The following is a 14,034-nucleotide window of genomic DNA, read 5'->3' as shown; positions in this document are numbered from 1 at the left end:
CACCGTTGAAGAATTTGATGATATCAGTAAAATCCATATTATTGTCTAATATGATATCTCTGTAGTATTCTACCAGAGCTAAGGCAATGAACAAAACAAAGTAACTGGAAGCCACATGCTTGGCAGCCCAGATTGTCTCCCAAATAGAAAAGGTATCATCATACACCAGTTCTGTACATAACAAAACAAAACAAAATGCAAATAAAATTATTTAATATTCACATTAGACATGTAAAATATCTGCACTGGTACAGAAACATGATGACTGAACAGAAATGTAACTCTATGATTTTGTTTTGAGGAATGCAGTTATTTGTAGTTGCTATGGACATGGTTATGGTTGCTATGGACTGCTGCTATGATTTTGGAGAGCTCAGTTCTGAACTACCCATAAATTGCTGTAACCCTCAATGTTTCCATCACCCCAAAAATTTATAGAGTAAAAAAAAATATTTTTGAAAGTGAACCCCAAATTTTTGCTCTCATCTTGTCAGCGTCATCAGGGTGTACTAAAAACATTATTACATATCTGTATTCAAATGAACAAATGTACACAAAATCACATCTACATAGAGTTATATTTTTACAAAATATTCTGTTTCAGATAAGAATATGTACAATGACAGCCAGTATGTATGTTTGACAGCCAGTATGTATGTACTTTCACTTGCTACCCTGTGTGAAATACCCACTACTGGCATGTGTGTATCTTGCAGTACTTTCACTTGCTACCCTGTGTGAATTACCCCAAGTACACCATGTACACTTGTGTATCTTGCAGTACTTTCACTTGCTAACCTGTGTGAATTACCCCAAGTACACCATGTACACTTGTGTATCTTGCAGTACTTTCACTTGCTAACCTGTGTGAATTACCCCAAGTACACCATGTACACTTGTGTATCTTGCAGTACTTTCACTTGCTAACCTGTGTGAATTACCCCAAGTACACCATGTACACTTGTGTATCTTGCAGTACTTTCACTTGCTAACCTGTGTGAATTACCCCAAGTACACCATGTACACTTGTGTATCATGAAGTTCTGTTATACTACTGTAGGTTACTATCTTATTTGGACATACCTCTCTTGAAGTCAAGTAAAAACCATCTATAGCAAAAATAGAAGTGTGTGTAATCTCCATTCTGGTGCATCAATTCAAACATCTCAGAATCCAGGATCTAGTAAATTAAAGTTAAATATCACTGGTTTGTTTTAGTTATAACCACCTACTGATACTTGGTCCATACTCACTCTACAAAATGTATATTAGGCTTTCAAGGTATAGCAACTGATTCTTATGGCTGGGTTAGTAATGGTAGAAATTATTTTGAAGTCCACAATGAAAATTGTTATGTCAATCATGTAAGCTGTTATGTCAATCATGTAAACTGTTATGTCAATCATGTAAACTGTTATGTCAATCATGTAAACTATTATGTCAATCATGTAAACTGTTATGTCAATCACATAAACAGTTATGTCAACCATGTAAACTATTAAGTGTTATGTCAATCATGTAAACTGTTATGTCAATCATGTAAACTGTTATGTCAATCATGTAAACAGTTATGTCAATCATGTAAACTATTAAGTGTTATGTCAATCATGTAAACAGTTATGTCAATTACATAAACTCTGTTATGTCAATCATGTAAACTATTAAGTGTTATGTCAATCATGTAAACAGTTATGTCAATTACATAAACTCTGTTATGTCAATCATGTAAACTGTTATGTCAATCATGTAAACTGTTATGTCAATCATGTAAACTGTTATGTCAATCATGTAAACTGTTATGTCAATCATGTAAACTGTTATGTCAATCATGTAAACTATTAAGTGTTATGTCAATCATGTAAACTGTTATGTCAATCATGTAAACAGTTATGTCAATCATGTAAACTATTAAGTGTTATGTCAATCATGTAAACTGTTATGTCAATCATGTAAACAGTTATGTCAATCATGTAAACTATTAAGTGTTATGTCAATCATGTAAACTGTTATGTCAATCATGTAAACAGTTATGTCAATCATGTAAACTATTAAGTGTTATGTCAATCATGTAAACTGTTATGTCAATCATGTAAACAGTTATGTCAATCATGTAAACTATTAAGTGTTATGTCAATCATGTAAACTGTTATGTCAATCATGTAAACAGTTATGTCAATCATGTAAACTATTAAGTGTTATGTCAATCATGTAAACTGTTATGTCAATCATGTAAACTGTTATGTCAATCATGTAAACTGTTATGTCAATCATGTAAACTGTTATGTCAATCATGTAAACTGTTATGTCAATTACATAATCTCTGTTATGTCAATCATGTAAACTGTTATGTCAATCATGTAAACTGTTATGTCAATCATGTAAACTGTTATGTCAATCATGTAAACAGTTATGTCAATCATGTAAACTATTAAGTGTTATGTCAATCATGTAAACTGTTATGTCAATCATGTAAACAGTTATGTCAATCATGTAAACTATTAAGTGTTATGTCAATCATGTAAACTGTTATGTCAATCATGTAAACAGTTATGTCAATCATGTAAACTATTAAGTGTTATGTCAATCATGTAAACTGTTATGTCAATCATGTAAACAGTTATGTCAATCATGTAAACTATTAAGTGTTATGTCAATCATGTAAACTGTTATGTCAATCATGTAAACTGTTATGTCAATCATGTAAACTGTTATGTCAATCATGTAAACTGTTATGTCAATCATGTAAACTGTTATGTCAATCATGTAAACTGTTATGTCAATTACATAATCTCTGTTATGTCAATCATGTAAACTGTTATGTCAATCATGTAAACTGTTATGTCAATCATGTAAACTGTTATGTCAATCATGTAAACTGTTATGTCAACCATGTAAACTGTTATGTCAATTACATAAACTCTGTTATGTCATTTGAGTACTTTAGTATTTACCTGAATTAATGATCTCATGTTAGCAAAGTGTGAATCCATGGCACCTCCATGAGGAAAGTTTTTAGCCATTCGCTTCATCAACTCACAAAAACAACTGTAAGTTTTTGCCTCTGAAAAATTCAAAACAACATAAATGAACAACTAGCAGAGAGGTATGAAGATAATTAGAATTATTGAAGCATTTTGCCATGACATAGTTTGGTGTATTTATCACAGTTAGAGTCATTAGGGCTTTACAATCTGTAATACTGAAGTAAAGTATTGTAATTATGTGCCACATTCATTTATTGCGTTCTCGTACCATAGACCCTCCACCAACTATGCTAGTACCAAGCGTTATAGTTGTGTGCCACACTCGTTTATTGTGTTCTCGTACCATAGACCCTCCACCAACTATGCTGGTACCAAGCATAAATGTATACTGTTTAATTACTTTTAATATATAGCATTTCTAACCTACTACAACTAGTCAATATATAAACAGTAATTTAATCTAATCAACAGTTGACTGATTAGAATGAATGACAGCATCACAACCCTTGATTATGATTAAACTCTCACTGATATCTGGGTGATGTATTATGGGATGTTTACACTCTAGTTATTGAGTAATATTTACATTTTGAAATGTACTTTGCACTGCTAGCATTGTTAACTATTGGTTATATTTACAGCCATCAAGTACTGGGCTCAATTGCAACAGTATGGTATATAATTTTATACTTGATATAAACATTATGAGAGTGGCACATAGAAAAAATGCCTTACTCCAGTGTTGTGGGTTGTTAGTTAGTGGACAGAGACAATTTTTTTATTTTTCTTATATTTTTACTTTTTTTGGTGAAATATAAGTTTGAAAGTGACAAGCCTGTGCAGCCATACAATACTTACCATCATCAAAGATGACCAGCAATGGTGCCACTAAGTCACACATACCCTGGACATAGCCGACATCTAAATGTTCCCATACATACGTACACATCACATTGCGTAGTTTATCTAGATTAGCTGGTGTAAAGTAATAGTAATTCCTATCACAGCGCTGTACATCTTTCTCAATACGATGTAAATTTAAACCAAAACAGTCCAGTAGTTCGGTCTGACAAGATAGAAAATGATTAATGGTCAATTTCATAATACAAACATTGAAGAATACTAGATGTCCATATTGGAATGATTGGACATTTATACTGAGGAAGGTAATGTAATGGACTTGAAAGGATTCCAGATGTTAAGATAATAATAATCTTTATTCCTCCAAATAAATTCGGAAATTTGTTGAATGGTCGCCACAAGAGCAGCACCCTAGTGCCCTAGTGTTGAAGAAGCAGGAGGAAACCAGAGTACGCAGGGAAAACCTGTGTTGTTCGACAGGGTCAAACTGATTATCACCCTTCTTACATACAGACCTGGTTAAATTTTAAATCAAACCCAGCTGACACCTGACGGGTTCGAACCCAGACTGCAGAGCTAAGAGGCGTATGAGCTAACCGCTCAGCCACTGACAACCCCAATATAATATTCAAATAGATGCAATTGCAAACTCATCTTGAAGGGTAATATAAAATTTATTGGACTTTCCAGAATGCCAAGTGTTCATATTCTAATCTATAGACTATGAACATATCTGTATTCAAAGATATCCACACATTTGACTACCATTTTTGGGCCTCAAATTTGGAAGGATTGACTAATATCAAATTCTACTTACAGCATAGACTCCACCACTTGATGATACAGGGGAGACAGCAGCAGAATCTGCTGATAGGTGACCACTAGCATCTAAACTATCTGGCACATTCAATGCTCCCTGCTCTCCCTTCTCAAAATTGGAATCTTCCGTATCATCTTTGTCAGTGCTTCCACTGAATGTATTCACTTCAATGGGTTGAATACCAGCCCTATCACCATTTATTAAGTTTCCTTTCTTTATGTTCACTTCTCTGTCCGTTTTATAACTGTGGCAAGATTCACTACTATTGTTGCCATTTTCTTCTTCTTCATCTTCAGCAACACTTCTACATAAATGTCCGATACCCTCATCGCTACCATGAGGTGAACTTTCTTGACTTATCTCTTCAACATCTTCAATGTTTTCACTCAGACTCCTTCCACTTTCTGTCTCTAGTGTGTCTTGTCTTGGGCTTTTACTTGGTGGTATGTCAGTATGCCGAGATGTCGGTATCTCCTGCATGATTTCCATCACCTCTTTGTTTTCAGCTTCGTTATCACTATCGTTCAGTTTTACAATTTCTGAGACAGTGCCATTTTGCAAGTACTCGCCGTCATCTCCTTCAAAGACATCATTTTCCAGGTCAGGATCTTGTGAAGCTTCTCTGTGAAGAGGAATCTGACCATCTAGACTGTTGTCTGATGATAACTTGGCCAGATTAGCAGCTTGTATTTCTCTATCACGTTGCCGTACAATGGCTTCAACTGCTAACCACTCTGTCATGGTCTGTTCATATGCTTGTCTGACTGCCTCTTCATGTTGTGTTCTCTCCTCCTCTTGCCAGCCAAAGTGATAGTGACCCAATAGATACGGCCATACCTGTAAATACACAGAATGTCGGTGAAATCATGTAATAAACATAGACCAATTACTGTGTCTCCTAGTAGCAGGTAATGCATAAATAATATGGTTGATTTTTAAAGTTATCAAATGCCATCAATTGTCATTAAATCTATAATTTGTTGACAGTTGAGTGAATGATTTGTACCTCTTTCACAACTGTTTACACATGGATATCAAACCAGTGTACAAAGTATCATCAATGACTAGTGAAGATATGTTCTTTTTTTCTTGAATGCTTACACATGGACATCAAGTCAGTGTACATAGTACCATCAATGACTAGTGAAGAAATATTCCGTAACAACTCTTGTAATGATTTAAATAAACAAACTGCAGACACTGATAGTCGACATGCAGTATACATTTGATACACTGTATCTTACTAGTTCACTATACATACAATGTAAGTCTGAATGACATGGTTTTTTGTTTGTTGACAAACATGACACATCACGTCATGATCATAAGTAAACATTTTGATATGTTGAAAGAAATTAGAAATCAGTGATGGTTACAATTTTGTACATATTATACATTTAAAATCATAAAACCTGAAACAAGTTGTGTGGTTCAACACAAATCTTACTAACATTACTACATTTTATCAACAGGTTCAACAAAAATCTTACTAACATTACTACATTTTATCGTCTGGTTCAACAAAAATCTAACTAACATTACTACATTTTATCGTCTGGCTCAACAAAAATCTTACTAACATAACTACATTTTATCGTCTGGTTCAACAAAAATCTTACTAACATTACTACATTTTATCGTCTGGTTCAACAAAAATCTTACTAACATTACTACATTTTATCGTCTGGTTCAACAAATATCTTACTAACATAACTACATTTTATCATCTTGGTCAAAAATATCTCTGTGGTAACCTAGACAATAAAAGGTAGTAGTGTAAGTAAGAATTTTGTCGAGTTAGATAATGTTTTGTTTCAAATGTAAAGGTTTCATGACTTTGATTATAACTTCACAAAAAGGACAAAACACATAGGTATGCATTATTCCAACTGACTAAAATAATCAAAATGTTTCAGGAAACAAAAACATTTTTTTTTAATACCTACCTCTTTCCTTATTTCATGTGTCATGCCACCGAAATATACCAGTCGGAATAGTTCATCTTCATTGGTCACCTAGTTTATAAAAAGTAATCCAAATTACAGATATGAGAATGTAGCGATATCTGAGATAGTACCTTATCTAATGTGACCTGAATCATTAAGTTTAGAGTAATTAAGGAGAACTGATATTCTGTAACAGTTAATGTGAAAAAGTGGCATGACAATCAAATTTGTGTCATCAGTGGAAGAAGAACCTGAATTAAAAGGGATACAAGTGTATTCCTTAGGTCATTTATTAAAGACAAGGTAGATGTCTGTGGTTTGAGAAAAGAGAAGCGTTTTTACAATGCTATTTTTTAATCTTTCTATTTTACAAGACAATAATATGATTTGATTTACATGTTTACTTATAAAACAAAATTTGACAGATGCCATTAATATTACCACAATAACTATAAATATAGTGTACAAATAAACCATACAGGTGACAATGAATCTTACCTTGCCATCCACCTGTAATGCCTTCCACCGTTCTACAGTCAGTCCCTCCATGGCATCACATGGCGTGTCTTGGGAGATGATAGAATGATGTACAAGTCCTGAGAGGTGAGTCCGTACAGTGTGTAAATGACGACAGTGAGCAAGCCCTGGAAAATACAACGATAGCCATGATGTTCTCCATATATTGTGACAACACACCCTACAAAGACTCAACATACACCAACTCATGTCGGATGGATGCCAACTGCTTTGTCTATGTATGGTAATGAGGATACCTCAAGTTATGTTGACTTTATTCTTCAAATACAGCCAAATTCCTGAATATACTTTAAACGGTTACATATTTAGTGGATGAGGCAACCCCTACTTCAAACAAAGATCTGAGATGAAATCTTTGCCACTGCCATTGTTCTATTGACTAATGTCCTATTTGAATCATCATTGTGGTCCAGTCAATCTAAATGCATAAATAGGGACCTGGTAGGACAGTGGTTATGTGAAGGATGTCAGCATGAATTGTATGCTATCCATTGAGTTGAGCAAGCTTAAAAGATGTTGTAACATTATAGTCCATGCAATGGGTAATAACTGTAGTATTTTCAGTATAAAGGAGTTGTTTATAAAAGTATATTATTATCTTTATATTTTCTACTTTTTAAAGTTATCACTAAACAGACTCCATATCTAGGCTGACTGATATCACAACATATGTTCCAAAAAAAAAAAATTTTTGATCAGAAATGCAATAATGCATTTTTATTTACAAAATGTGTCGTGGAATATTATATCTGCATTTCAGATAAAACAAACTTTTTCGGGAAAGATCATATATGACACACACATTGACAGGAGTATGGAAAACAAAATTGAGAAATATGACTAAAATCCAAATTGGACAAAATATTGTGGTCGATTTATAATCCATCTATCCCTGATTACATTGACTTATCAACCAGACAAGCACACTGTACAACAGATTCTTAGAATACCTATTTCAACAATAATCTGTATGGTCAATACTCCAAAAGCAAACAAATTATCCATAGGTCAAACCATTTGATGTGTAGGGGTGTCAATTATGCAAGCAAACTAAACAAGCAAAAATTCATGAATGGGCTGGACCATTTCAAATGGGGAGAAACAATATGTCATGAAGGCAGACATAACCATTCTGAATGGGGGGAGGGGTTGTATGAATGTGTGAATGAATTCCTGCACATGTTTATCAAATACAGGGATATCTCAACTAAGGTCAACAATGCAATGAACAACATAACACTAACTTGAATTCTGAGGATGGGCAAAAGCACATCAAATAAGAAATTTCTTCTCATCCATGTTATACTTCCACTAACATTAACAAATTTGCATAATATTTATTATTCATTTGCATATTCATGAATCACTTCCCATCCCATATTATACTTATATCCACTAACATTCACAAATTTGGATAATATTTATTATTCATTTGCATATTCATGAATCACTTCCCATCCTATGTTATACTTATATCCGCTAACATTCACAAATTTGCATACTATTCATTATTTATTTGCATATTCATGAAGTCACTCATCACCCTGTTATACTTACATCCATAGAAGGCTCTGGATATAATCTGCTTCTTCATAGTATCACAAAGAAGTCTAATAGAAGCCCTACAATAAAACAGGACAAAATGAAACATTCTGGCAAAATTATCATTTTTGATACTCAGTTTGATATTGTGGCAAAATTATCACTTTTGATACTCAGTTTGATATTGTTTCAAACAAAGTCGTTCAGCAAGATTTAACCTAATGAATACACTCTTGTAGTGTATACAACAAGATCACTGCAGCCTGCAGAAGAATATGCCATAGGTCCAATTTGTGCAAAAATCAAGGTAGATGTAATAATGTGAAAACTTTGCCATAATGTGAAAACTTTTTTCTGGTCTTTTTGAAATCATATCTTGTTGTAAACAGAGATGCAGTGGTTCGCCATCTTGTTTTTATGGAAATCATCAATCTATTATTTTCCCATAGTGTTAGCAGTGTTTGGTGGCCATTTTGAAATATTAAATGGATACATTTTGAAATCAAATTGTTGTCTATTCAAAAATACTGCACTGTTCCGCTTATTTTTCATCTTGGTTTTTACTGAAAATAAGTTATTTGAACAAAGTAAGAATAAAAGTGTATTAAAGACTAATATTTGTATGCAATAAACTACAAGAGGAAAAAGTGAGTCACCTTGTAGGAGATCCTGATGCTGTCATATCTGACATCTGAGGGGAAGTATAATATGGTGCACTGGTTGGAGAAATGGATGTAGATGATGTAGTTGCCGGTGAACGGATTAACTTATGTCTCGGTATTGGATCCTTTGAAGCCCATGGCATAAAACTAAACTTTCCATTGGTTGCCTTGGGATCAACTAATTCTTGGGGTACTGTCAGAATGCAAGGAAGGTATCAGATTCAGTTAGCTTACTATCGGTATTAGACTTCAAGATTTGTACATGAAGAACACCTCATTCATTATACAGAGAATTGATATCAATATGAACAATAAAGATTACTTGTATATGTGCATCTACATACTACCAGTTAAACTGCACTGCTGTGAAACCCTGAAAACATTATGCAAATGAGCATGTGATTGTTCCATGTACACAAAATCATGTGAAATATGCTATTTTTGATAAATAGAACTCCAAGTCATGCTAGTGTCAGTATGGCTACTTAGAGAACCTATTTGTCCTAGTGCTTGCGGTGTTTTGTGCTGCACTTTCACTCACTTTGCTCACAAAAGTATGACTGCAGAGAATACTGAAAACACTTGCGCAAATACACACTGGCACATCATGGGATTCCAGTATATTTCTACTTTATCTACCAGTATGAGTTGTCTTACCATATTCAGGTCTGTATGTTGATACTATCCTGAATACATAGTCAGTAGCTTCCTCTCCTTCAAACAACTGTGTATCATCTTGTACTTTGGGTATGTTGTTCTGCGATGATTTCCGTTTCAGTTTAGGGAATACCTTTCCCTTTCCTCTCTGTGACCATAACGGAGGATCCAGCTGGCCATGTGGAAGGAGACCATTTTCCAGGCAAGATAGGAAGGCAAGGAGATGTCCTCCTTTGGGGAAGTGAATGGGTGGTCTTTGCACACCATCTTGGCCTACCAGTACTATCGTTCCACCACTATCAGCTGTAAATATAAGGCATTCACAATAGATACAATTAAACCCAACATTTCTCTTCCTGCAGCCAAGGACTATGTTTGGGACTTAACTCAAAATTTTTTCTTTTCACAATTTTTTTTTCACAAATTTTTTTTTTCTTGTGATTTATGATCAGACAGCAACCATGTTATGAATCTCATTACAAATGTCAACCTAATAATTCATTTATATTCAGTATCCTTTTTTATAAAAATGTTTAGACAAGATACTTAGGCCTAATAAAAAAAATTGTTTGGTTCCGGTTACCCCACCTAGTATCTCACGCCCATCCTAAAGTTTTTTTTAAGTATTCAAGAAAAAAATAACAAAATTGTGAAGTTTTGACAGAAATAGTAGATGATTAAACTGACATCAACTTAAAAAGACAATATAAAACTGTTCTTCCAATCTGTAATGGCTGTACATCTGATGAGAAGAAGCCAATAACACAGAGACCATATGGAAAACAACGGAAAACATACCTACCTGAACTAGACACTCACACATGAAACAAAATCTACCTTCCCCATCGATTCTAAAATTGAGCGTAATCGGAACCATACAATTTTTTTATCAGGCCAGACATGGGATAATGCTAAGAGATACAGGTGGCTGTACTTATATATTAATTCTATGTTGCTGTGTGTGTTTTGTGTCTGTTCAGTTGTTAGTCTTGAGCTCACAATTGTGTTTATCTTTGTGTCAAAAACATCATGTCCTATGGGTGAAACATCAACTTCATTTCTCCCATAATACACTAGAAGTGATAGTATGTGATAGATGTGGTATCTAAAGATGACTTACGTTGTTGATGGCAGTGAAGATATACAATCTCATCTAAATGTACAGTAACAGCATAGTCCCAGTACAGACTGTTAGGTGGAGAAAACATACATGGCAAGGTTAAAGCATATATAAACAGGAGTACATTAGAAAAATATCCAAGATGTGACAGCAGCTCAGTTATTTCAAATACATGACATACGGACACACAACAACTTGATAAGTTGTTCAAGGAAAAAACAGAATTATGATATGTTTCATGACAATGTAAATATGAAATGTAAGGAAAAGTAATAATATATAAAACTGTTAATACAGAAATTAAGGTTATTATGTATAGTTTTATTCAAAATTTATAGCCTTTCCCTTAAAATTTTGGTTAATATAAAGAAAGTTGCAGCATTGTAATATAGTAGTAAGATATCAAAACAACAGATTACATTTTTTAATCATAAAATTCAACCCATAATGATTTATTTGATGTTAATAGCCTACAGTATATCATAAACAATACGTAAACTAAAGAAATATTTAATTAAAAGAAATGGATTGACTACATAAAGCAAGCCCTAGTATAACAACAACTGTTGGAGGTAGTTACCACATCCATGTATGTAACATGTATCATTCACATATGACCTTAGCCATCAATATTGCAATGTTGACTATAGAGGGCGCTGTATTCATAAGCTTCACACACATTGTATTATCCCAATATCAAAATTTTTCAACATAAATGACAACAATCTGTACTTGATAATGAAATTTTTGAGATGCAACAGTTTTGCCGTGAAAGGATCGAGCAGATCAAAATGAAACAAATGCAATTTTAATAATGTTTTGGCGTGACCCATGATATTAAAATGCCACACAGGATTATTTTTTCTCTTGTAATCATCAGAGAAATGACAAATTCGGGTTTATACTATAAAATTAAATACTGTACGACATGTAATTATTTTAAACAAATCAAATTGTGTACAATTCATCTAATGTGTTTGCTTTGATACTCATTACACCTGTATATCTCAGTATGTATACGGAAGTCAGTGAAATCATTGGAGCCTTAAACCGTGAAGGCGTGTATATAAGTAGTTCTACAAATTTTCTATTTGTGTGAACAGTTTCCCATGGTCAAAAATGGGTAAGCTAAATTATACATGCAGGTCATTGTTTATATGTTCCTTCCTACAGTGTACTATTATGTCTACATCTATCTCACTAGTTTTTCATCGCTAACAACTACTGTAAATTGCATATATTATCTATATCATCTACCACCTCTAAATTCTAAATTCATTTCATTAGTTGTTTAATACATAGACTCATGCATACATAGTGCAATCAAGTGTGTTCACACACAGACACACAGACATACACAGGTGTACACATGTACAGACACTGATACATACATACACATATACACATACAAATACACAAACACATACACACACATATACACATACACACACACGTACATGTACACGTACATGTATTAAATACTCACATACTGGTACATACACACACACACATACATACATACACACATGCACGCATACACGCGCACATGCATGCACACACAGACACACACAGACACACACACACACACACACACACACACAGCCACATACACACAAGAATCTAAGAGCCAGGTAGAAGTTTACAGATTAGAATCACATAAGAAACAATATGCATTCAAATTATTTGTATGTTATGTATTCATCATCTTTGGTGATGGAAACAGTTTACAAAGTTAATGTGTCAAAACTATCCTCACACAACACCAGAACATGAGAAGTAGCATTTTCTACATGTTACAGAAATAGAAAGTGAACACGACAATCTCCCATGGCAACAGGATGAATGGTGTTATCCTGTACATACGCTGTAGGCTATGGCTTACTAAATCTTGTTGTCTGTCTCACCATCTTTAATTGAATTCACTACTCTGACTCACTCTAAGGCATGATTACTGATTTTACTCCACTATACTACAATAGGGAACTTTCAATCCAGACTGAGCATGCTCAGACGCAAAGGACTATGGGATTATCTGTAGTTATCATAACATCTAATCTGGAGCTATTGATAGAATAAATCTCCTACAATGGTCAGGGTATCCATGACTAGATTATTTATGACTACAAACAATGTAATACAATTGTTTACAATACTCATTAATTCATAATTATCATTACATTTCCCATAATGCAACATTCAGGATATTCAAGATGGCGGGTTTGCAAGTTCCTATTCTAGACTGAAAGATATGTCGTTGTTTGCACGTACTCCAAAATGATGTCAGTATCAGTGACAGCAATAAGGTGGCACACAACTTTATCTTTCCATTCCATTTATGTGCTAACAAATATTCCTATGAGTCCACTATAATGTGTCACATCTGTACCAGGTTTGAATGGAATTGGATATTGCATATCAGAGAAATGACACATTACCAGACAGATGGACAAACAAACAGAACCCACTGTAAGTATATAGCAAACCCCTTTGAGGCTAATGTAATGACATAGTACATCACACGCTCAGTTTACCGATGCTGTTTTTTTGCCACAGAAATGAGAATTGAAATTTATATGACTATGGCTCCTCGTTTATAATTATCATTTTCTGTTGTTATAAAGTAAACATTTTATCATATCATTTCATCTGTTTTTGCCAATATCATATGACATTCAGTTTTTCTTTAGTTCTAATTTTATGTAATTTATCTCTTAAAGGTGATATATTATGGTAAATGTTATATGCTGCTAGTTTGCACACATAAGTCCATTAATAATTAAAAAAGTTATCGATGTAATATTCACATTTCCTTTTCTTCTTGTTGACCCTTGATAGGTTCAGGTTTTTGCTTGGCCTTAACATCTTGTTTACACTATGATCTGTGATCTGTGATTTTGCTTGGCAT

General features: G+C 33.7%; 1 protein-coding gene across 1 annotated transcript in view; it reads right to left on the bottom strand.

Moving 5' to 3' along the window:
• LOC144448875 (small G protein signaling modulator 1-like) overlaps window positions 1-14,034 on the bottom strand; it is a 64,250-nt gene that overhangs the window by 4,358 nt on the left and 45,858 nt on the right. The window contains exons 11-21 of the mRNA XM_078139211.1: window positions 11,130-11,197; window positions 10,010-10,312; window positions 9,347-9,545; window positions 8,706-8,770; window positions 7,110-7,255; window positions 6,612-6,680; window positions 4,663-5,502; window positions 3,843-4,050; window positions 2,952-3,061; window positions 1,084-1,180; window positions 4-171 (exon numbers count right to left, since the gene is read on the bottom strand). Of these exons, the coding sequence (XP_077995337.1) occupies window positions 4-171; window positions 1,084-1,180; window positions 2,952-3,061; window positions 3,843-4,050; window positions 4,663-5,502; window positions 6,612-6,680; window positions 7,110-7,255; window positions 8,706-8,770; window positions 9,347-9,545; window positions 10,010-10,312; window positions 11,130-11,197 (2,273 nt within the window). The remainder of the gene's footprint in view (window positions 1-3; window positions 172-1,083; window positions 1,181-2,951; window positions 3,062-3,842; window positions 4,051-4,662; window positions 5,503-6,611; window positions 6,681-7,109; window positions 7,256-8,705; window positions 8,771-9,346; window positions 9,546-10,009; window positions 10,313-11,129; window positions 11,198-14,034) is intronic.

The sequence above is a fragment of the Glandiceps talaboti genome, chromosome 18 (assembly GCF_964340395.1).
Source record: "Glandiceps talaboti chromosome 18, keGlaTala1.1, whole genome shotgun sequence".
Taxonomy (NCBI): Eukaryota; Metazoa; Hemichordata; class Enteropneusta; family Spengelidae; genus Glandiceps; species Glandiceps talaboti.
The sequence above is the reverse complement of the archived record's forward strand: the minus strand, read 5'-3'. Positions and strand labels throughout refer to the sequence as shown.